This window comes from Oncorhynchus kisutch, linkage group LG27, assembly GCF_002021735.2.
Source record: "Oncorhynchus kisutch isolate 150728-3 linkage group LG27, Okis_V2, whole genome shotgun sequence".
In the NCBI taxonomy this organism is placed as follows: Eukaryota; Metazoa; Chordata; class Actinopteri; order Salmoniformes; family Salmonidae; genus Oncorhynchus; species Oncorhynchus kisutch.
The window spans coordinates 17,947,621-17,971,634 of NC_034200.2; the positions used below are offsets into that span (position 1 = coordinate 17,947,621).

Sequence of the window (24,014 nt, forward strand, 5' to 3'; positions counted from 1 at the left end):
AGATGTAAGCGCTCTTTATTCCCCATTCAGAGCAGCTAGTGCTTTTAACAGCAGGTGGCGAAAGAGAGGATGGAAGCGTTTCTAAATGTTATTCTTGTGCTTATTTGTAACAGGAGGATTTGTGTGTTCAACAGCAGGACATGGGAGACAAATGAACAGGTGCACTGTTGAATTTATCAGGCATGTGGCTCTGTTAGAGTGAAAAGCCATGTAAAATATATGGACATCGTTAAAATGACTGTACAACCAGGTAACAAAAAGATGTATATTTTGCATTATGTAGAAATCAATGAACGGAAGAATTTAGAACTTAATCTTAGCTGTCAGTATGCCACCGTTTGAAATTAAAATCTTCAACATTCCAGGGCTCGGTTTTTCAAAAGCATTTTAAGGCTAAATTCCTCCGGATATATGGTTCTAACGATTAACTTAACTTAAAATGCTTTTGGGAAACCGGGCCCTGAAATGATGCATGGTTGAACATTTGAAATGAGCTCGTGCATAAGCCCCAGGCGCTGATTCAGACTTGATTGGGGCAAGGCTGCAAGTGCTTATTTATATAACTATGTAGGTTGGGAAGTTGGCCAAAGGGAATTGGGGGGGGGGGAGGGGGCTCGATTTACCATTAGAATTAATCCATTGATTAAAGTTTATTGTAAATCAAGTTGTTTGACGTTGTGACCATTTATGTTCGAGCTCCAGAACATTTAACAAAAATACACGTTAAAAAAGAAAATGTTCAGAAGACAACCAACAATCTATGTAATTATCACCATCTGCTGCTTTTCCTTCCTGGCAAAGAAAACACTCCGTCCATTTGCAGAAATCGCCTCCGGGAACGTTACATCAAAACTAATCATGACGATTAAAATCAGCTTTGCTGTGCGAGAGGAAGCCAATATGGAAGTTTGAGACAGGCGTTAGGATGTTGTACGCCGGAAAAAAATTCATGATTTTTTTTTTTCTCACGATTTTATGAAGAAATATAAAATAAATGTTCCATAAAGGCCGACGCACTGTTGTAGTGATGTTTTTGATAGGAGTTTTATTCTGCAGATTGGTTTAGACTGGGGTAGAGACATGAGCTAATTGTATCCTGATCTTTGCCTTGAGGGGTTTGGAGCCCTGGAGCAAGTATTCTCTGTATTTTGTTCTGTCTACCTTAGCCAAGCTATTGCATTTCTCACTGGTGTAGGAAGGGAAGCAGATCGCAGGCGAAATCTGAGGGAAAGGATTCTCAAATATACTTTATGCCCATCCATGTTTCAGGTAAGCGGATATTTATTGGGTTTGCTATTATTTCCGAGGCTGGTTTGACTGGGACTTTCAAGGCGCAGCCGCTTTTACGCATGTGCCAGGCGATGAGCGCCACAGTAACACTTAACCACTTCCTGGATATTGTTAGGTGTAAAACAACTCTTTTTCTGTACCTGCCGATGAATTACTTAGTTTATATTTGTATTTTCACCGAATTTTACGACCTTTGTTCAGAAAACACCATAGCTATCGGTCCGTGTGAATTTGCTCCTGGCGCATTGTTTCAGCCCGAACACATCGTCGCCGTTTTCCCCGTCGGACATCGTCACACACAAACTGAGTTTAGGCATTTCGATAGAAAAAGCCTCTTCGTTTGTCCTAAACCAGTTTCATTTCCTGAGTGCCCCAGATCTGGCTAATGAAAGACGCCATTGTGGAGCAATTTTGCCGGAGGGTTTTTATTTTGTAAGACAGGAGGTACCTATTTTACACACGTCAATGCAAATTCTGTGAATAATGCATTTGTATTTGGCGTCGTTTTGTAACGAGAACCATATCTATGTAAACCAAGAGACAATGCAGGCTACAGTATCTTCCTTTTGCTTCCCATAGATCTCTTGCGGGGCTGACCTATACCCGTGCGCAGGGATTTCCACGGTACAGAGGTGCCACTGCAAATATTTAGATACTCCCTGGCGGAAGTCTGGATCTATGTTTGCATCTTTGTAGCTGTGATGTTATGGAGACAAAACATGATATATATGGTTAGTATGAGTTTACAAATTCGAATTTTAGGAATGATATTCATCCACAATGGTTAACACATTACTAGCGAGATATATGGTTGCGCATCAGGATGTGGCCACAATGGCTATGAACACTATGCAACTTTTTGAACTTGACATTTTCTCAATCAAAATCTAACTGTTTACAGGCTGCTGGTGGTATATTTCCACCCTTTTAATGGAAAAATGTCAAACGCGCACACGCTAACATTTTAATTAATCATATTCCCTACTTGAGTGAAATGCGTGGCTCTAGGACCATTCACTGGAGGGCGCTGTTATGACGAGCAACATTCGCATCTGTGCGTAAAAGGGCACCATTGCTCAATGTGCTTCATATATATATATATATATATATATATATGTATGTATGTATGTATGTATGTGTATGTATGTATGTATGTATGTATGTATATATATATATATATGTATGTATGTATGTATGTATGTATATATATATGTATATATGTATATATATGTATGTATGTATATATGTATGTATATATATATGTATATATGTATATATATGTATGTATGTATATATATATGTATATATATGTATGTATATATGTATATATATATATGTATGTATATATATATGTATATATGTATGTATGTATGTATATATATATGTATGTATATATATATATGTATGTATATATATATATATATATATATATATATATGTATATATATATATGTATATGTATGTATATATGTATATATATATATATGTATGTATATATATGTATATATGTATATATGTATATATGTATGTATGTATATATGTATGTATGTATATATGTATGTATGTATATATATGTATGTATGTATATATATATGTGTATATATATGTATGTGTATGTGTATATATATATATATATGTATATGTGTGTGTGTGTCTCATTAGTCACACATTAGTGTCTCCAAATGTACGAGGGAACCTTTAACAATTTTTGGATGATTAAAACAGTGGACTCAACAGCATGCTGAAAAGATTCCTACCATAATTTTATGGCTGAAAAGATTCCTACCATAATGCTTACTTGTGCATGCAACTGTTTGTCTGTGTGAACAAAAATGTACAATATTTGTTGAAAACTAAACACAGAAACTGAATGCAGTCCAACAACTAATCTTTGATTAATTGTGCCAACTCCAGATTTGTTTCAACATGGTGTGGATTTGGTCAACACAATTACACCAGACTAGGATAAACAAGAAAGTCACTTGAGACGGAACTATTTGTTTAGACTTAAATATGCAAGAACACGCTAAACTTGAGTAGCAAGGGAACACTGAACCACTAACAAATGGTAGAGCATTTGTTTTGTATCCACACAGCAATGTGGTTGGCCTACATTATTCAAAATGGCAACAGGTGGGAAGACTGACTTGCAGGAGTTCTGAAAGGAAAAGAGATGAAGAGAATGGGATGTAGTATATCAGTCCACACGTACAGGTAACTTGAGTAAATGAGACAGTCTATTGACTACGGGTGTGGTTCCTGAGTTAATTAAGCAATTAACATCCCATCATGCTTAGCGTTATGTATAAAAATGCTGGGCAGACCATTATTTTGGCTGCCATGGCTATGCCCCATCCACAGGGCATGAGTAGTCACTGAATGGTTTGATCAGCATTAAAACAATGTAAACCATATGCCATTGTCATCTGTCACCAGATCTCAACCCAATTGGACACTTATGGGAGACTCTGGAGAGGTGCCTGAGACGGCGTTATCAATGAACAAAACACCAAATGATCAAATTTCCCCGAATAATGGTGTCTCATCCCTACAATCGAGTTTGACACTTGTAGACTCTACCAAGGTGCATTAAAGCTGTTCTGGCTCGTTGTGGCCCAACACCCTATTTTAAGACCCTTTATGTTGGCGTTCTTGTGATGCCTTGCAGTGTTAGTTGTCAGGTTCTACTGATGATCTTACCACCTGGGTGTCCTGGTCTGTGCCGTTTAGATGTGTACTGTAAGAGTTGAAGTGTTCTCCTGCTGTTTGAAAGTAGGAGTAGTCAACCTGAAAAAGAATCCACAGGAAATGGTTTTAATTGGAGTTGGGATGAAATGGTTGTGCTACATGTGCTGAATCCCATTCTCTTTTTCTCCTCTCTCGCTCCATGACATGCACACACACATTTTTCATGATTCTTCGAAGCAGATTCTCCACTCCATCCACCTTCATGATTGCAAGGCTTTGAGGACAGCCAATTCCAGCGAGCTGGTTTTCAGAACTTTCTACACATACCATCTTCCACAAATTAGTCAGGGAACAAATTACCTGCATTCTGAGTATGATCCCACGCACTTTGCCGGCTGCTGTACACAGGTTTCCCTTTTGAAGAGCAGCCGTGTGATTTCTCCCTCTCTGTTCGCCCCGCGGGCCCCTCTGCCTTCTGCGAGAGGGATTCTGGAGTTGAATTTTAAAACTATGTACGGCTGCCTGCGCTTATCGGCCTGTGCACAAACGAACTGCATGCAAATCAGGGCAGGATCACACACCACAGTCTAGGCCTGCACTCAAAGGCAGGCTTAATTGCTAATTGGGTATCTAGGTGTGAAACCCACACTGCCAAAACTGAAGTAAAAACATGGATGTTTTAAGGCTAGTTGTGGTTGTTTTTTAATTAAATTATTTTTTAAATACTGATTTTTAAAATGAGTGGATTGGATTTCCTGAACGTCATAGGAAAATAACCCAGGAGAGTATAGTGTGTGTCAATACTTCATGTAGTTTGGATTCTATTTGGTAAACAACTACAATGAGGGGTCAGATGTTGTGGATTTAATGTTACCATCTTATGGTGTGTATTATGATCTTTTCGCAGTGCTGTTATGGAAAATGTTGGATAGGAATATATTCTCCCTTTCTGCTTTTTGAAAGATAAAAAATAATTGCCTGTGGATCTCTGATATGCCATTAGATTAGATCTAGAAGGGACTTTGAAGTCTACATATTTCTGGTATGGGCCAAGACCATACTGCTTTATAGAGGGAGGAACCTTTTGGACTGTGTGTGGATGGTAGGTACCGGTAGGAACTAGGAAGGGCACCTGCATAACTGTTAATAAGAAAAGAGATTAGGCTAAATAATTAACCATAACAGACACATTGCAAAAAACAAAGTGGAAATGTGTCCATAACATTGAGCAACATTATCCAGCTAGTTTATGTAAAATGGGTGGGTGTCACTGTTTTTAATTTGCTCATCAAATCTACACTACAATCTTAACAGCCCTCCTGAATACAGCCCATTGTTCTGGGCAAATAATAATCATGTATTCAACTTTTATGGCGCTATTCATGACGTAAATAAATATCAAAGCGTTGTAAAGCAACAAAAACGCCGTTTAAAAAGAAACGTATCATCATGAGTAGATCGACGGTTAATAAGAGGCTGAAGGTTGAGAGAGTTCATGGCTTGATTGAGGTCAGCGGAGGGCGTACGTACGCTATCAATAGTATCAGTGTCTGCTTTATGTGCGTAAACTGCTCTATGGGCAGTGTGCTGTGGAGGCTAAAAGGGTCGGGGAAAGGTTAAGCGTTCATCCGGGGTCGCCAATGCCCTGGGGGCTAGTGTGTGTGTTTAATCTAGAACCGAAACACGAGGTCTATGTTGCATTTTGATTATGTACTTTGGTTAGTCACGGAATACTTTGCACTGTTATAGTGTTTACAATAGTTACTGAGCTTTGTTTTTTTTACCAAGGACCTGTTGTTGCCAGACATCTGGACAAGGTTTAGTTTCAGATGCAGGCTAAATGGAAAAGTAATGTTCAGGCTACATGGTAGTGTTTGAGAGGCAGCTGGAAACAAAGGATGGCGAAGAATGGAAAGGGAAAAGGCCAGGGCGCAAATCCAGATCTGCGTCATTTTTTGGGATATGCTGTACTTTTGGGGTGGTCCAAAGATCAACCTGTTGTCCACTTTATAGAATACACCTTAGCAGACGCGAAATTCTGCGGTAAATGTGACAATACCTTCCTTTATAACAGCGACAACCCTAAAAACCCAGGGGCAACAGGATGAACATGCTGTCGGGGGGGCTTTGACTTATCCCAACAAACATTGCAAAAGCGGCACAGTTGACTGTCTGCCACAGAAGCATCGCTCTTGTTTATGGTGTGCTGCTGCCCTTCACGCCTCTCCGGAGTCTGTAGGTGGAAACCGACAGCATCTCCAGCTCGAAGCCTGTTTTTAGTGCGCCAGGTTCGATAATGGAAGCAACAGATATCATGGATTTAACACCTCAGAAACCGAGAAAGCACCCGCATCCAATCAATTCCGTGGATGAGTCCGTAGTACACGCGTCCCTGAAACGAATCTCAATGCGAACAGGAGCGGAATGCGGGGACGCTCCGTTCATGTACTCAAGAAGCAACCCCTTACCTGCAGTATCACTAAAGCAGAATGATAATGCTGTGTCTTCATCGTCAGTGCAGGTAACATACATGTATTTAGTCCAATTCGTTTCCACTGCATACTCTCTGTAGATGCTTTGTTTTATGTCGGTTGCCTAGCCACCAACATTGGAAGTTGTTGGATTTATTTGGTGTGAATCAATGCAATTGTTTTGTATCCATTTCCCCACGTTGATAAAATCAGATAAGCAGAGCTAATGTCATTTAAAACGTAATCTAAAGTTTTAATTTAAGGTGTTCTAAATCTCTTGGTCATTATTACTTCATTCAAATTAGAACATCCACATTTCTCCCTCCAATGACAGTGTTTGCATATTGTGCAGAGACGTTCTGTATTTTTTTTCTTATTGGCTCAGAGGAGGGTCTTGAACTTGTGATTGGGAAACTCAATTTGTTCTGTGTGCCATTAGAGATATTGCCAGCTAATTGTGTTTTTGGGTTAGCAGAGAACATTTCTAAATCTTATTACATTATTCAAATCTAGACTGATTATTGCTCATTTACAGTCTGTGTGAGATTGCTGCTCTAAATTGATGTGATTTTGGAAGATGATTATGCCCAACAGACATGGAATGTTGTGCTTGGTAACATTCAGGTCAAGGTCAGGAAATACTAGGCTAGTGTAACACAGAGCTATAGGTATATTATCCCAGTCCTGACTTAACAGAGGGTGTTGGACCTTGGCCAACTATTTGACTGCAAATTTTTTCAGAATGATGACAAGAATATTGTCTGGCCAATCAAAGTCCTGCAATGTTGCTATGATTAATTCTTAATTTCAGGTTTAGTTTAAAATGTATCCTTTTTAACCGGTGTGTACTAACACACTTCCTGTTTGGTGTAAATGTAACCTTTTTAACCGGTGTGTACTAACACACTTCCTGTTTGGTGTAAATGTTACCATTTTGACTGGAGTTTGTGCTGTTCAGTCAACATTTATCAATGGAAGAAAATATACATTTACATATTATGAACAAATCCTTTTGAATGTGTATTCAATCTGTGCTGTCCACCATATTGCTAATCATTATCATGATTTGTCTACTTGTTTGTAACAGGATAACCGTTCCAGCATGTCCAGGCCAATGATCACCAGATCGCCAGCGTCCCCCCTGAGTAACCAGGGCATCCCGACACCCGCCCAGCTCACCAAGTCCAACGCCCCTGTGCACATCGACGTGGGCGGACACATGTACACCAGCAGTCTGGCCACGTTAACCAAGTACCCAGAGTCCAGGCATGTGACGGCTCTGCTATTGATACAGTTCCTCAATTACAATAGAGTAAAGCTATGTCTTTGTTTGAGCACTTTTGGTACACAGTGCCACAGAGTGTTTGTTTTTTTAATCTGTGTTGTTCGTTTGTGATTCTAGAGGGTGTTTGGGATGATTCGGGGGTTGAAAGGGAAATGATGATGTAGATGGTAGCCTAGCCCCTCATTTCAGCCGTGTTCATCTGCATTGGCTCTCTTACTGCTTAAAGATGCCATCTGGGATCTTAAGCACAACAAATTCCTAACGTATCATATGAATTGCAATTAAAATAATAATAATCATTTTGGGACGAAACATATACAAAATGGATGACGTAGTACATAAACTTTGGCTCGTGAACTCCACTTTCAAAAGTGCTGGCTGAAACTATACAAAAGTTCTGCAGAATTACTTTAATGCCAACCTCTGACAGTGCAGCCCGGACAAATGTCAAAGTTCATCCAATCACAAAGATGCAGCACTCAAATGGATGAATGAGGTGAGAAAGACTGGATGTAAAACACCGGGTTTGATATTACTGAGTGTTTCAATTCGTATGATTATTGAGGCTATTCTACAATACAGTGATTACAATCCATCATAGCAATATTTCCCCACTGTACCAAATACAAAATGGCCTCCTTTTTTCAAACCTGCCCCGGAGATATTTTGAGAAGTAAGCATTTGCATGGCTCAAAAGTCCAAACTGCAGACAAAAGCAGCTCAGTAATTCTGACAGATGTCCCAGCAGCAGTAAAGGGAACCATCTGGAGGCAAAAGGGCCACGCTGCAGCCCGGGGCCGGGCGCCACCCCGCCTCAGGCTCCTCTCTACCAGCTGGCCCTGACCCCTCCATCAGACCAACAGGACAGCTCTTTCCTCTCATCCATACCGCTTTATTTCTCTTTCCCTCTGATTCTATCGCTCTCTACCTGTCTTTGTCTGTTTCTCTCTTTCGTTCTCTCTCTCTCGCACGGTCTCTCGCATTCTCTCGCACGGTCTCTCTCTTTCACACTGTCTCTGTCTGTGTGCATGGAGCAGAGTAATGTCTGCATCACTCAACAAAGGCGTGAAAGAAATCAAACACTGCGTTCACCCACATCCAGTGAGTCATAGCACATGATGCACAGAGTCGCTGTCCTCAGTACTGTCATCTGCTCAACAACTCAACTCAAGAATAGAAGCAGTTTGTTGGGTCCCATAACATATGATTTTTTTGTACATGCATGGAAGGGGAAAAATATATAATCTACACATTGGCTAGATTAGCAACTGAGAATTGAATCATCATGCATTTTGTTCCAAGTCGCATGTGTATTGATCTGTCTCTCTCTCATTTCAATTTCAATTGAAGGGCTTTATTGGCATGGGAAACATGCGTTTACATTGCCAATGCAAGTGAAATAGATCATAAACGAAAATGAACAGTAAACAATACAATCGCAAAAGTTCCAAAATAATAGACATATCAAATGTTATATTGTCTATATACAGTGTTGTAATGATGTGCAAATTGTTAAAGTACAAAAGGGAAAATATCTAAAATTTTCTTGTGGCAACAGGTCACAAATCTTGCTGCTGTGATTGCACACTGTGGTATTTCACCCAATAGATATGGGAGTTGATCCAAATTGAATTTGTGGGTCTGTGTAATCTGAGGGAAATATGTATGTCTAAATGGTCATACATTTGGCAGGAGGTTAGGAAGTGCAGCTCAGTTTCCACCTCATTTTGCGGGCAGTGTGCACATAGCCTGTCTTCTCTCGAGAGCCAGGTCTGCCTTGGGCGGCCTTTCTCAATAGCAATGCTTACTGAGTCTGTACATAGTCAAGGCTTTCCTTCATTTGGGGTCAGTCACAGTGGTCAAGTATTCTGCCACTACTCTCTGTTTAAGCGAAATAACATTTAGTTTGCTCTATTTTTTTTGTATATTATATCCAATGTGTCAAGTAATTATCTTTTTTTGTTTTCTCATGATTCGGTTGGGTCTAATTGTGTTGCTGTCCTGGGGCTCTGTGGGGTCTGTTTGTGTTTGTGAACAGAGCCCCAGTACCAGCTTGCTTAGGGGGCTCTTCTCCAGGTTAATTTCTCTGTAGGTGATGGCTTTGTTATGGAAGGTTTGGGAATCGCTTACTTTTAGGTGGTTGTAGAATTTTTAACGGCTCTTTTCTGGATTTTGATCATTAGCGGCCTAATTCTACTCTGTCTGCATTATTTGGTGTTTTAGTTTGTTCACCGAGCATATTTTTGCAGACTTTTTTGCAGTATTCTGCATGTAGTCTCGATTTGGTGTTTGTCCCATTTTGTGAATTCTTGGTTGGTGATCAGATCCCAGACCTCACAACCTTAAAAGGGCAATGGGTTCTATAACTGATTCAAGTATTTTTAGCCAGATCCGAATTGGTATGTCCAATTTTATGTTCCTTTTGATGGCATAGAAGGCTCTCTCAATTTCAATTAAAGGGCTTTATTGGCTTGGGAAACATATGTTAACATATCTCTCTCTGTGTTTCTCTCTCTTTCTCTCTCTCTGTGTTTTCTTTGTGCCTCTCTCTAGAATCGGCCGTCTCTTTGATGGCACAGAGCCCATAGTGTTGGACAGTCTGAAGCAGCACTATTTCATTGACAGGGACGGACACATGTTCCGCTACATCCTCAACTTCCTCAGGACTTCCAAGCTCCTCATCCCAGACGACTTCAAAGTGAGTGTCTGACTGTCCCCTCCACTGTAGCGTCCAATCATCTGGTCAAACCCCAGAGCGCTAGTATATAGAGAGTGTATGGCTCTAGTCAGCATTGGTGCCGAATTTTTTTTTTTTTTGCGTGGCCAAGCCTGAACACTGGGGGAATTATATGGTGTACTCTCCATTGACGCTTCGAGGATGTTAGTGAAATAAATAAAAAACCAGCAAACATGCTGGCCACATTACAGTGTCTGTAGACTTTATGACAGTGCTTACCCCTTAATTTGTGTGTGCCGGCACTGGCGATCCGTGCGTGTCCAAAAGAGGGCCGCTGATCCTCACTGTATGTGACACATTTGCATTCCGTTTTGCTTGTTTTTTTTATGTGTCGTTTAGCCCTTAATTACAAACTTGGCCCGAGAGAAAATAAATGACATTATCTGATGGACTGTCCAAACACAGTGGCACTCAATCAGTGGGGAAGTATGTCAGCTAAAATAAGCAAAGACAAAAGACAGGCCCAAGTTCTGACCCAGGCTAAATTCACCCTGACAGACATTCAGATGTGAGACCGAGTCTGAGAAAATTTGAAAGCGTGATTAAGTCCCGCTGCCTTTTGGGCAAGATACACCCCCCCCACAATACCTTGTTGGGGTTTGTGGTAGACCTAGATGTTGAATAGGGACTAGTCTTGCTCTGCGTATTTGTAATGCAGTGAATTGTTGTGGTGGATGGGACTCACCCAGAATCCCCGTGGTTTGAGTGATCACACTTTGGCTGGGTCTCAGGAGATTTAACCAGCTTCCTTTCCTCATGAATAGTCATCTATCGAGATTTAGAAGTAGAGGTGTTGAGAACCCATGCGCTTTCACCCAAACAGGGAAATTATATTGAGATGCTGCACTTGTGTCAACTTGCCCTGACCTGGTCTCTTTGCTGTCCCCATGCAGGACTATAGCCTGCTGTACGAGGAGGCCCGGTACTTCCAGCTGCAGCCCTTGCTGGCCGAGCTGGAGCACTGGCGCCAGGATCGCGACCTGGCCAGGGTGTCACGCCCCTGCGAGTGCCTGGTGGTACGCGTGGCGCCCGACCTGGGAGAGAGGATAACGCTGAGCGGAGATAAGGCCCTCATCGAGGACGTGTTCCCGGAGATCGGCGACGTCATGTGCAACTCGGTCAATGCTGGCTGGAACCACGACTCCACACACGTCATCCGCTTCCCGCTCAATGGATACTGTCATCTCAACTCTGTCCAGGTGAGGACACGTACACACACACTGTGGTTAGTCTCTGGGGCCGGATGTGAATGTTCTATAGAAGGCTAGATGCAAATGTTCCTCGGTTATGATGAAACCATTGCCTCAGTCAGAGAGGCATCCATAAATGAAAGCACAGAACCATTGTTATTAAAAATGTTGGAAGTTTTTCCATTCTTACTGTATATTGCAGAAAGCCTTTCTCACACACCAACAAACCACTCTCAAGTTTATGTGCGGCGGAGGGGGAGAGAGAGCTACACTGCATTCCCTGGCAGGTTGTCCTGAGGCAGGGCCCATAATCCTGTTTGGTTATTAAAGCACGCCGGAGGAGGGTGCTGTATCTGGGCCTAATGGAGGCAGGGTGGGGTGGCGGGGGAGACGGCCAGCATTGGGGGGACCTTTGTAGTTCTGGCAGGGGCTTTGGCCCGGGGCTGGAGGGAGAGGGGGGCTTGCTGAGCTAAGTGGCAAATAGCGGGAGAGAAAGGCCCTACTACCCCCTGGGGTCTCTGATGGAATGTGATCCTGCCGCCCTCCGGGCACATCTGTAGATGTCTGCAAGGCTGCGGGATCAGGGACAAATCCACACACAGCGAGAGACACACACACACAGCGAGAGACACAGACACACGCACAGAGAGAGAGAGACACACACACAGACACAGAGAGCGAGAGACACACACACAGAGAGAGAGACACACACACAGAGAGAGAGACACACACACACACAGAGGGAGAGACACACACAGAGACACACACACACACACACACAGAGAGAGAGAGAGAGAGAGAGAGAGAGAGAGAGAGAGAGAGAGAGAGAGAGAGAGAGACTGACTCTTGGGTAAGAAGGGGTGGATGTCTCCTTTCTTCCTATTTATTCCCCTAAATTCATCTGTGTATTTTGTCATTCTCTTACTATATAATCTGTTCTTCTCTGTTCATTCAAACCTGATGCCACTTTTTCTTGTGCTCGACAAAGGTGCATGTTGTCATTGAGTTTGTTTCTAGCTACGTTCTACTTCCTACTGTGATTGATCTGCTAAGAGCATTGCGCCTCTGTGAACACTGTTCTTCAGAATCTCCTCCCTCTCTTCAGGATAGCTAAACGTCCTCTGTGTGTAACATCTAAAAACAGTATTAACAATGTTTCCTCAACACCCCTTCTCTCTCCGTGTGTCCACCAGGTGTTGGAGCGTCTGCAGCAGCGTGGCTTTGAGATCGCCGGCTCCTGCGGTGGAGGCGTCGACTCTTCCCAGTTCAGCGAGTACGTCCTGAGGAGGGAACTGAGGAGGGCGGGCCAGCGAGGAGGGCCTAACTCAAACAGGATAAAACAGGAGCAGCTGGACTAGAGACCTCCCAGAAACTGGGGGGCGCTAGACTCTTTTTTTTTCTTCTTTTTTTTTGGTGGCAGCCAAGCGCTCATCGGGACGCAGCCGAGCTCTGTGGACTCTGAGGCCATTCTTGCGAACATTAGAATACGTTTTTAAATGTATACTTTTTCTCAGTCTCATAATGGGCATCAGCTCATTAGAATCATTGACGAAGTTGCACGTGTTCAAACGCTACATATTAGCTTTTCCCATCAGAGAACCTGACCTATGCTAACCTAGCCAGCTGGCAGGGATTGTTTCTTATAACAAACTCTGCATCAGCCTATCAAAGGTCTTACTATCCACCAACCAATGACACCAAGGGGGCTCCCGAGTGGCGCAGTGGTCTAAGACACTGCATCTCAGTACAAGAGGCACTGCAGTACCTGGTTTGAATCCAGGCTGCACCACATCCGGCCGTGATTGGGAGTTCCATAGGGCGGTGCACATTTGGCCCAGCATCGCCCGGGGTAGGCCAGCATCGCCCGGGGTAGGCCAGCATCGCCCGGGGTAGGCCGTCATTGTAAATAAAAATTTGTTCTTAACTGACTTGTCTAGTTAAATAGAGGTAAAATACAAAACATACTTAAAATAATACAACTTGGACACCAGAGGGGTATTTTTAAACCTCTAAGTTGACTTTTATTCCTCTTGGTCTGTCTCAAGTGTGGAGTGCCAGTATTGCATGATGCATCCTTGACTAGGCTACTAGCTAGGTTATCTGATGGGAACAGGTAGCATATAGCGTTTGATCACGTGCAACTATGTCAACGATTTGAATTTGCTGATGCGCATTTTGAGACCGAGGGGAAAAGTTTCAACTTAAAAGTATTCTAATGTACGCAAGTATGGCACCATGCAGCGTGTTATCTTTCTGTTGTTTCTTTGTCGGTATGTTTTTACAACTCGAGAAGAACCACTGAGAAAGAGAGAAAATAAGGTGCGACTGGAGATTTTTGTTGTTGTTGTTGCCGTAAGAGATGCAGAACATTTGATGAGTTCATATCTCAAGGACATTTGTGAATGTTCAAGCCCCCCCCCCCCCAATGAGAGAGATCATATTTCCGCAGGGTCCCCAAGTAAAGTTTGTTTTAAAACTTTGAACCTACGGTTAGACATGATCAAGACAACACAAAATGTTAATGGTTTGGTGGCACATGTAGTGCAAGGCCTCTCACCAGAGAGATGTGGTTTTTAATTTACCCGCCTCCACAAAGTCACATTTTTCTGCCACACTGTAATGTGTTGCAGGATCCCCGTTCACATAACCACCATTATTTTGAACCGAATAGGATGCATTCTTCTCCACACTCTTATTCACACAGGATGTTTAAGTATTGTGATACATGCAAATTAAGTGTTTGTTTTTAAAATCGAAGTTAGCTTATTGGATTTTATGCTATGAAATAAGAGTTCACAGTATTATCAAGATTTTATGTCATAGACCATTCTATACTCACTACATGAAAAGGATGAAGTCGATTCTAAGAAATGGCACAGAATTGCCTCTTTGTTAGGGGACTTAAGACTAGAGAACAGAGGTAATTTAGAGGATCATAAGATCGACCTTGTGACATACTGTAAATGAGATTTACCATCGTATGTGTTTTGAGTTTTTTTTTTAAATGTTGAAATGGACACCTTTTTTTAACTGAATAATGTTGCCTCATTAATGACTGCATATGTGAGGCTATTATTATAAGACCCACATTTTAAGAATTACTCTTAGGATATATCAATGATATGAAGTTTGATCATCGTGAACTATTTCCAACGCGATCTACCTACGCTCCCTAGATTTGAGTAAAGAGGAATGTAGCACTAAAATGTGAAATAAATCTTCAACCAAAGTTGTACCGATGACTGACCATTGACTGTTCTTGTTCTGGTGCTGGGGAGATTGCTGGTTATCACTGCATATAATATCATGCAATATGCTGGTGTTGGGCTCTTGTTGTTTGCAACCTTTTTGTGTGTTCAACACCAGCAGGTGAACAAAAATCTGTTTTCGCTTTGTATTACATACATTTTACACAGAATGTTTATATGTAGATACAGTGGGGCAAAAAAAGTATTTAGTCAGCCACCAATTGTGCAAGTTCTCCCACTTAAAAAGATGAGAGGCCTGTCATTTTCATCATAGGTACACTTCAACTATGACAGACAAAATGAGAAAAAAAATCCAGAAAATCACATTGTAGGATTTTTTTTATTTATTTGCAAATTATGGTGGAAAATAAGTATTTGGTCAATAACAAAAGTTTATCTCAATACTTTGTTATATACCCTTTGTTGGCAATGGCAGAGGTCAAACGTTTTCTATAAGTCTTCCCAAGGTTTTCACACAATGTTGCTGGTATTTTGGCCCATTCCTCCATGCAGATCTCCTCTAGAGCAGTGATGTTTTGGGGCTGTTGCTGGGCAACACAGACTTCCAACTCCCTCCAAAGATTTTCTATGGGGTTGAGATCTGGAGACTGGCTAGGCCACTCCAGGACCTTGAAATGCTTCTTACGAAGCCACTCCTTCGTTGCCCGGGCGGTGTGTTTGGGATCATTGTCATGCTGAAAGACCCAACCACGTTTCATCTTCAAAGCCCTTACTGATGGTAGGCTTTGTTACTTTGGTCCCAGCTCTCTGCAGGTCATTCACTAGGTCCCCCCATGTGGTTCTGGGATTTTTTGCTCACTGTTCTTGTGATCATTTTGACCCCACGGGGTGAGATCTTGCGTGGAGCCCCAGATCGAGGGAGATTATCAGTGATCTTGGATGTCTTCCATTTCCTAATAATTGCTCCCACAGTTGATTTCTTCAAACCAAGCTGCTTACCTATTGCAGATTCAGTCTTCCCAGCCTGGTGCAGGTCTACAATTTTGTTTCTGGTGTCCTTTGACAGCTCTTTGGTTTTGGCCATAGTGGAGTTTGGAGTGTGACTGTTTGAGGTTGTGGACAGGTGTCTTTTATGCTGATAACAAGTTCAAACCGGTGCCATTAATACAGGTAACGAGTGGAGGACAGAGGAGCCTCTTAAAGAAGTTACAGGTCTGTGAGAGACAGAAATCTTGCTTGTTTGTAGGTGACCACATATGTATTTTCCACCATAATTTGCAAATAAATTCATTAAAAATCCTACAATGTGATTTTCTGGATTTTATTTCTCATTTTGTCTGTCATAGTTGAAGTGTACCTATGATGACAATTACAGGCCTCTCTCGTCTTTTTAAGTGGGAGAACTTGCACAATTGGTGGCTGACAAAATAATTTTTTGCCCCACTGAATACTGTATTAAGTCAATTTCACCTGCCCCCATTCTCCAATGCTTTCTCTCTGTCCTCCTCTGCCATCTCTCCCTTTCGCTACTGTGTCATTTTCTGTGTACTTGGTGCTCTAGGCACAGAGACAGATCACGTTTTACATCGTCATGGTATTGTACGAGTTAGAAAGTTAAAACTTTGCTTTGCTTCAGACTCTGAATCAGCAACTCCAATAATTTGTTTAGGGTAGATTGGTTCTATTGGGCATTCTTTACTTGGTTCTATTGGGCATTCTTTACTTGGTTCTATTGAATAGAGACGACTGCTTCACACAAGTCCTGTCAGTTGTGTTTCCACAGATCCCTCCAGGACCACAATACAAAGTGAAATCCCACACAGAGTGCTGTCGTACGGTGCTGTTGTACTTCATCCCTCTTGGAGAAATCTCCACTTAATTCTCTATTATAGCCTTGTTGGTCCAGATTCTCTTCTGACTGACTATTATAGGTTAGAGGCAATACTGTGAATTGCTCCCATTGGGCAAAGCATGCTGCTCACAGGCTTTCAACTCTTAGTTAGTATTTTGCAGGTTTGTTTAATAAATTGCGATTGTAGTATTTAGGGAAATTGCCAGTGTCACATAAATACCACCATACATCCCAAGTTTACACATTCAGTTTTTCTCCATAAGTACAATGAACCATGTTACATCTACCAAAAGTGTTGTGTTGCTGGAAGCTGAACGAATGCTGCAATTTCTAATGCAAAATTACAGTTTGTGAAATTCTCCTTCAGAAGTCTATTCTAAACTAGCAGGGGTACATTTTATGCACCCCTATCTGATTTTTAAGTTTGCAACTGTAGGGCATTGGCATCTGTAATGATACCCTGTCCAGCCTTATCTCTTCATTTCCTGAATTCACTCCGAGTTGAAAAGGAATCGCAGATTGCCTCCTCTCAGGACACTGCCTGTTAGAGTAAGAAGATGAATGGTACTAAGAAGCAAGACTGGTGTGTCCTCCTCTCTCTGATCATGTCTCTCTCTCTCTCTAGTGATTACTCCCAGTCATCAAAAGAAGGGCGTATGACCAGTAGACACTCCTCGAAGGGCTCTGGTCCTCCCTAGGCCTTGCTTACTCACCACTAGTAAAAGTCAGTGTAAGGACTCTCGCCTTGCTTACAGTAGCCGTTAATACAAGCCACTGTGACGGGCTGCTAATGAGTGCCCTGGCATACTGTATCTAACTAATGAAGAAACTGTACTTTGTCGAACTAACTTCTTCTCTCAAAGGTGCCTTAAACCTGTATTGGAGAAGAAAAAAATCTTGGGGGCTTTTTAAGTCGGTTCGATGATAATTACAAACGTTACACTTAGTCCTTAAACGACAGAAAAACACATTGAACAGTATTGAAAGGAGACATCACTACATCTGAAATATTGAATAAGAGACCCCTACATGTCCCTTCATTTTCAAGATAAACTATTTTATTATACACTGCTCAAAAAAATAAAGGGAACACTAAAATAACATCCTAGATCTGAATGAATGAAATATTCTTATTAAATACTTTTTTCTATACATAGTTAAATGTGCTGACAACAAAATCACAAAAATGATCAATGGAAATCAAATTTATCAACCCATGGAGGTCTGGATTTGGAGTCACACTCAAAATTAAAGTGTCAAACCACACTACAGGCTGATCCAACTTTGATGTAATGTCCTTAAAACAAGTCAAAATGAGGCTCAGTAGTGTGTGTGGCCTCCACGTGCCTGTATGACCTCCCTACAACGCCTGGGCATGCTCCTGATGAGGTGGCGGATGGTCTCCTGAGGGATCTCCACCCAGACCTGGACTAAAGCATCCGCCAACTCCTGGACAGCCTGTGGTGCAACGTGGCGTTGGTGGATGGAGCAAGACATGATGTCCCAGATGTGCTCAATTGGATTCAGGTCTGGGGAATGGGCGGGCCAGTCCATAGCATCAATGCCTTCCTCTTGCAGGAACTGCTGACACACTCCAGCCACATGAGGTCTAGCATTGTCTTGCATTAGGAGGAACCCAGGGCCAACCGCACCAGCATATGGTCTCACAAGGGGTCTGACGATCTCATCTCGGGACCTAATGGCAGTCAGGCTACCTCTGGCGAGAACATGGAGGGCTATGCGGCCCCCCAAAGAAATGCCACCCCACACCATGACTGACCCACCGCCAAACCGGTCATACTGGAGGATGTGGCAGGCAGCAGAATGTTCTCCACAGCGTCTCCAGACTGTCACGTCTGTCACATGTGCTCAGTGTGAACCTGCTTTCATCTGTGAAGAGCACAGGGCGCCAGTGGTGAATTTGCCAATCTTGGTGTTCTCTGGCAAATGCCAAACGTCCTGCACGGTGTTGGGCTGTAAGCACAACCCCCACCTGTGGACGTCGGGCCCTCATACCACCCTCATGGAGTCTGTTTCTGACCATTTGAGCAGACACATGCACATTTGTGTCCAGCTGGAGGTCATTTTGCAGGGCTCTGGCAGTGCTCCTCCTGCTCCTCCTTGCATAAAGGCGGAGGTAGCGGTCCTGCTGCTGGGTTGTTGCCCTCCTACGGCCTCCTCCACGTCTCCTGATGTACTGGCCTGTCTCCTGGTAGCGCCTGCATGCTCTGGACACTACGCTGACAGACACAGCAAACCTTCTTGCCACAGCTCGCATTGATGTGCCATCCTGGATGAGCTGCACTACCTGAGCCACTTGTGTGGGTTGTAGACTCCGTCTCATGCTACCACTTGAGTGAAAGCACCGCCAGCATTCAAAAGTTACCAAAACATCAGCCTGGAAGCATAGGAACTGAGAAATGGTCTGTGGTTATCAACTGCAGAACCACTCCTTTATTGGGGGTGTCTTGCTAATTGCCTATCATTTCCACCCTTTGTCTATGCCAATTGCACAACAGCATGTGAAATTTATTGTCAATCAGTGTTGCTTCCTAAGTGGACAGTTTGATTTCACAGAAGTGTGATTGACTTGGAGTTACATTGTGTTGTTTAAGTGTTCCCTTTATTTTTTTGAGCAGTGTATTTGAAATCCCTTTTGAAGTGACCAGCCTTTGTACATCAATCGGGACGCCAATGCCTTGGTTCAGTTCGGTAATAACTGTTCTTATGGTGTTCTAGTAACAACCACCTTGCCAAACCTCAACCCCAGAGCCAGCAGTCTCCCAGTTGAGTGTCTACTAATACAGTATCTGTGACAGCACTCCAAGTGGAGAACGAGGGGTACTACTACTGATCACGAAAAAGCGGAGCTCTGTATTGTTTTATTTATCAGTCTAGCCTTGAGTTATGGTGCGCTTGCAGTGAGGAATTTTAGAATGGACTATGATCGCTGCGGGCCCATTGGCATCCACTGTACACTGAGAGGGAATAGGTTCTATTCCACACAAGATGTAAAAGAGGAACATGAGATTGGGAAACCGCTCCAAATTCAACTCTTGCCTGTGTGTGGCTCAGGGCATAGAAAAGCCGTGAAGATTCAAGGTTGCGGGAGCATAGTCGAGTAGTTTTTTTGCCTTCATTTTTTATGGTTTCTCAAATCTACCCATATGTATGCTGCATGTTATACTCACTCACCTCTCATTCTGACACACACTAAATTGCAGTTGTATTGCTGGATTATAATGGATTGGAATGTTCACTTTAGATGTCTCTTGCCAGTAGTGAAATCCGACCACCAGAGATCTTGACTATAGATATTATAGGTGCCTCTCTCTTTTCCCTCAAACCTGTATTGAAAAAGCCTCGAGGCCTTTTAACTTATGGCTAGGGGCAGTATTGAGTAGCTTGGATGAATAAGGTGCCCAGAGTAAACTGTCTGCTACTCAGGCCCAGTTGCGAATATATGCATATTATTCGTAGATTTGGATAGAAAACACTCTGGAGTTTCTAAAACTGTTTGAATGATGTCGATGAGTATAAAATAACCCATATGGCAGGCAAAAACCTGAGAAGAAATCCAACCAGAAAGTGGGAAATCTTGGCCTATCAAATACACAGTGTCTATGGGGTCAAATTGCACTTCCAAAGGCTTCCACTAGATGTCAACAGTCTTTAGAACCTTGTTTGAGGCTTCTACTGTGAAGTGGGGGCGAATGAGAGGGGAATGAGTCAGAGGTCTGCCAGAGAGGCATGAGCTGACCACGCACGTTCACGTGATAGTTAGCTTGCGTTCCATTGCAATTCTACAGACAAAGGAATTCTCCGGTTGGAACATTATTGAAGATTTATGATAAATACTTCGATTCTATACTTCGTTTGACATGTTTCTACGGACTGTAACGGACTTTTTTGACTTTTCGTATGCATCTAGTTATCACGCGACATGAATTTGGATTACTGGGCTAAACGTGCAAACAAAAGGAGGTATTTGAACATAAATGATGGACTTTATTGAACAAATCAAACATTTATTATGGAACTGGGATTCCTGGGGGTGCATTCTGATGAAGATCATCAAAGGTAAGTGAATATTTATAATGCTATTTCTGACTTCTGTTGACTACACATGGAGTGCTTTTTCAGTGAAGCTTTTTTGAAATCTGACACAGCGGTTGCATTAAGGAGAAGTTTATCTAAAGTTCCACGCATAACACTTGTATCCTTTATCAATGTTTATTATGAGTATTTCTGTAAATTGATGTGGCTCTCTGCAAAATCACCGGATGTTTTGGAACTACTGAACATAACACACCAAAGTATACTGAGATTTTTTGATATAAATATGACCTTTATCGAACGAAACATACATGTATTGTGTAATATGAAGTCCTATGAGTGTCATCTGATGAAGATCATCAAAGGTTAGTGATTAATTTATCTCTATTTCTGCTTTTTGTGACTCCTCTCTTTGGCTGTGTTTTTCTGTGACTTGGCACTCACCTAACATAATCGTTTGGTGTGCTTTCGTCATAAAGCCTTTTTTAAATCGGACACTGTGATGGGATTAACAAGAAATGTATCTTTAAAATGGTGTAAAATACTTGTATGTTTGAGGAATTTTAATTATGAGATTTCTGTTGTTTGAATTTGGCACCCTGCACTTTCACTGGCTGTTGTCATATCGATCCCATTAGCGGGATCTCAGCCCAAAGCCGCTGAGATAAGGACAAACATATCCTTTGGCAAAAACCACCGGCAAGCCTTTCTCTCTTTCTCTCAAACACACTCACGCATGCACACGGTCTTGTTTCTCTATCCTTGTGGGGACACATAATTGATTCCCATTCAAAATCCTATTTTCCCTAACCCTAACTCCTAACCTTTAACCCTGATTCTAACCCTAACCTAGCCTTTTTCCATGTGGGAAATAATTGTTTTGCTTGTTTACTATTCTTGCGGGGACTTCTGGTCACAAGTATAGTTAAACCTGTCCACACATGCACACCTTCACTCACTTACTCACTCACACTCATTTACTCACTCCATTTCCTCTCTCAGTTGAGAGTTAATAAGAGCTATACCCTGCCATTGATTAAAAGGTCTAAACCGAACTTCATTGCTCACCAGCCCTCTACTCCTCACCCCTACCTTCCTGCCATCCACATGGGCAGACCTGCATGTTAAGAGTAGTGTTGTAATGATTTGGGAGAGCTTGCCATTCGGGGGCCTCCCATCCATCATTGTGGTAAGGCCAGGGGCTTTATTATAATACAGAGGACAGACGTGCTCTGGGGCTATGTGGGACACAATAGAGGTCTTTCAACAGACCTATAAATACATGATCTGTCAGAGCCGCTGTCCTGGGGGCACTCTCAGCCAGGCTCCAGCCCTCCGGTCGGCCATCACTTATGCTAAGATATGCGCTATCCCCCGGGGCTGAGGCTAAGGCTCAGTTCATTTCAGCCCCTCATCAACCATAAAGTGCATTCTACCTCCAGCCATGAGAATAAATAAGAACAAGATGAAAAAAAAGTGATTCATTATGATGGAGGAGAGTAGTGAAACCTTAACAAAACAAACAAATGGAGGAGTAGGAACTGAAAACAGAAATGCAATTGAGCCTTTTGAAGTAGCGTCCAAAGAGTATTATAGTCCGTTGAGTTACCTAACCAATAAAGTGGTTTGCTTTACGGAAGACTGAGAATGTGAAGACCAAGACACCAGACAGGAAGACTTGGCTTGTAGACCTTACCATTAGCTTATCATTGAAAGATGTGTTCAAGACTGAATACATATTTCTGCACCTGCAACTGTGTATCACCTGGGGGGCAGTCACGTGTTAGAATAATGAACAGGTGTACATTTGAACCCTGTTTGCTATCAAACAATATGTTCAAATGTTATTCCCACTCATGGGTGGCAGATTATGATTATGTCCAGCATGTGGTGAGTGGACAGAAACTCACACTGCTCAACACAACAGTGATAGCCTGACTGACCAGGTATGGGGTGTTTTCACAGTCTCAGCTCTAACATTGTTAATTAGCCCAGGAACTGTGTTGGTTTTGAACTGTCAACCATGCTGATGTGACACAACCATGTGACACTAACCTCACCCCATATCTGCAGCTCATTCCTTAACCACTTCACTTTGTAGTCTGTGCCTCGACATTTACACCCCCAAATCTTACCCGTTCCCCTCCAAACCCCACAGCCACTCCTCTCCATGCACTTGACAGCAGAGCCAGGTAGAGGGATGACATTGGCTGGCATTGGATGGATGTTGGTTTACCCCCACATCTCCTCCACCTCTTCCATCTCCCTCCCTCTCCTCCTTCCCCCAGATTTCTCCCCGCCCCAGCTGCCTCCCCCTGGCCACGCCTCCAGCCTTCAGGAGGCTTCCCTGCCTCCCTCTCTGCCCCCCTGTAGCCAAGAAGGAAAAGCAGGCAGAGGAAGAAAAGAAAACTTCAGGCACACCATGCAAGGCCATCTGGGTAATCTTGTTTAAAAGTCTTGAGGTGATTGTTGAAATTTACAGCAAAAAAAAAATACATCAGACCTCATTTCCATACATACCAGCCTCAAGGAGACAAAATTTAATAAACCAAGAATTTAAAAAATAATTACACTAAAACCAATACAGAATATTCAACATTAGTTGCATTTTGTTCCTTGTAATCCTCCCTGCATGCTCCCCAAACCTTGTGTATACTTTCTGATTTATTAAAGAAGAGGAGAACAGTTGGACAAACATGGAAGCTATTTGGACAAACTAACATACAAACACACACACACACACCGAAATTATCCCGTGGGGGCTGAATGAAAGCAAATCAAACCGAAATCCAACACGTTAAAGTCAATTTGATTAGTAGAAAAATGCAAAACCGTCTTCAACTGGCATATCCCACAGTCATAAAATGTTAATTTGCCACTTTATAGCTGAAAGCTAAATTCTGCTTATATAAACCTTTAAACACTCTGCATTTCTAAAATGTGCCTTAATTTAATGAAGTAAACACCGGCACAAAACAATAAATGCCCCAATTAAAGAACAGGCATGAAGAGAAGTGTCTATTTCCTGTTACGCCCCTGCGGTCATAATGTACCCAAGCGTGTCTGTGCATTTACTCACATGCAGGAGTGTATGCATCATATGTAGCTCGTAAACATCATGCCTTCCTGTTTCACATTAGCATATGTGCCTTGTTTGTAATGTAGGTTATCTGGTGCTAGATCCAGGTTATATGTTTGTGAGAATATGGTGTGGGTGCATGTGTGTGTGTGTGTGT

The 24,014-nt window shown here is 42.4% G+C and overlaps 1 protein-coding gene across 5 annotated transcripts; it reads left to right on the forward strand.

Annotated features, from left to right (window-relative positions):
* Positions 1 to 76: 76 nt before the first annotated feature.
* On the forward strand, positions 77 to 14,907 carry LOC109872294 (BTB/POZ domain-containing protein KCTD1). Of its 5 annotated transcripts, none has more exons than XM_020463478.2 (6): positions 778 to 1,269; positions 1,870 to 2,021; positions 7,537 to 7,715; positions 10,288 to 10,432; positions 11,365 to 11,670; positions 12,855 to 14,907. In XM_020463478.2, the coding sequence occupies exons 2-6, from the start codon at positions 1,992 to 1,994 to the stop codon at positions 13,017 to 13,019; spliced, it is 825 nt and encodes a 274-aa protein (XP_020319067.1). In that variant the 5' UTR covers positions 778 to 1,269; positions 1,870 to 1,991; the 3' UTR covers positions 13,020 to 14,907. The 5 variants fall into 5 exon arrangements, with proteins under 5 accessions (XP_020319069.1, XP_020319067.1, XP_031663049.1 ...); XM_031807188.1 differs by lacking the exon at positions 778 to 1,269 and adding an exon at positions 1,358 to 1,734; XM_020463480.2 differs by lacking the exons at positions 778 to 1,269; positions 1,870 to 2,021 and adding an exon at positions 77 to 250.
* Positions 14,908 to 24,014: the final 9,107 nt, after the last annotated feature.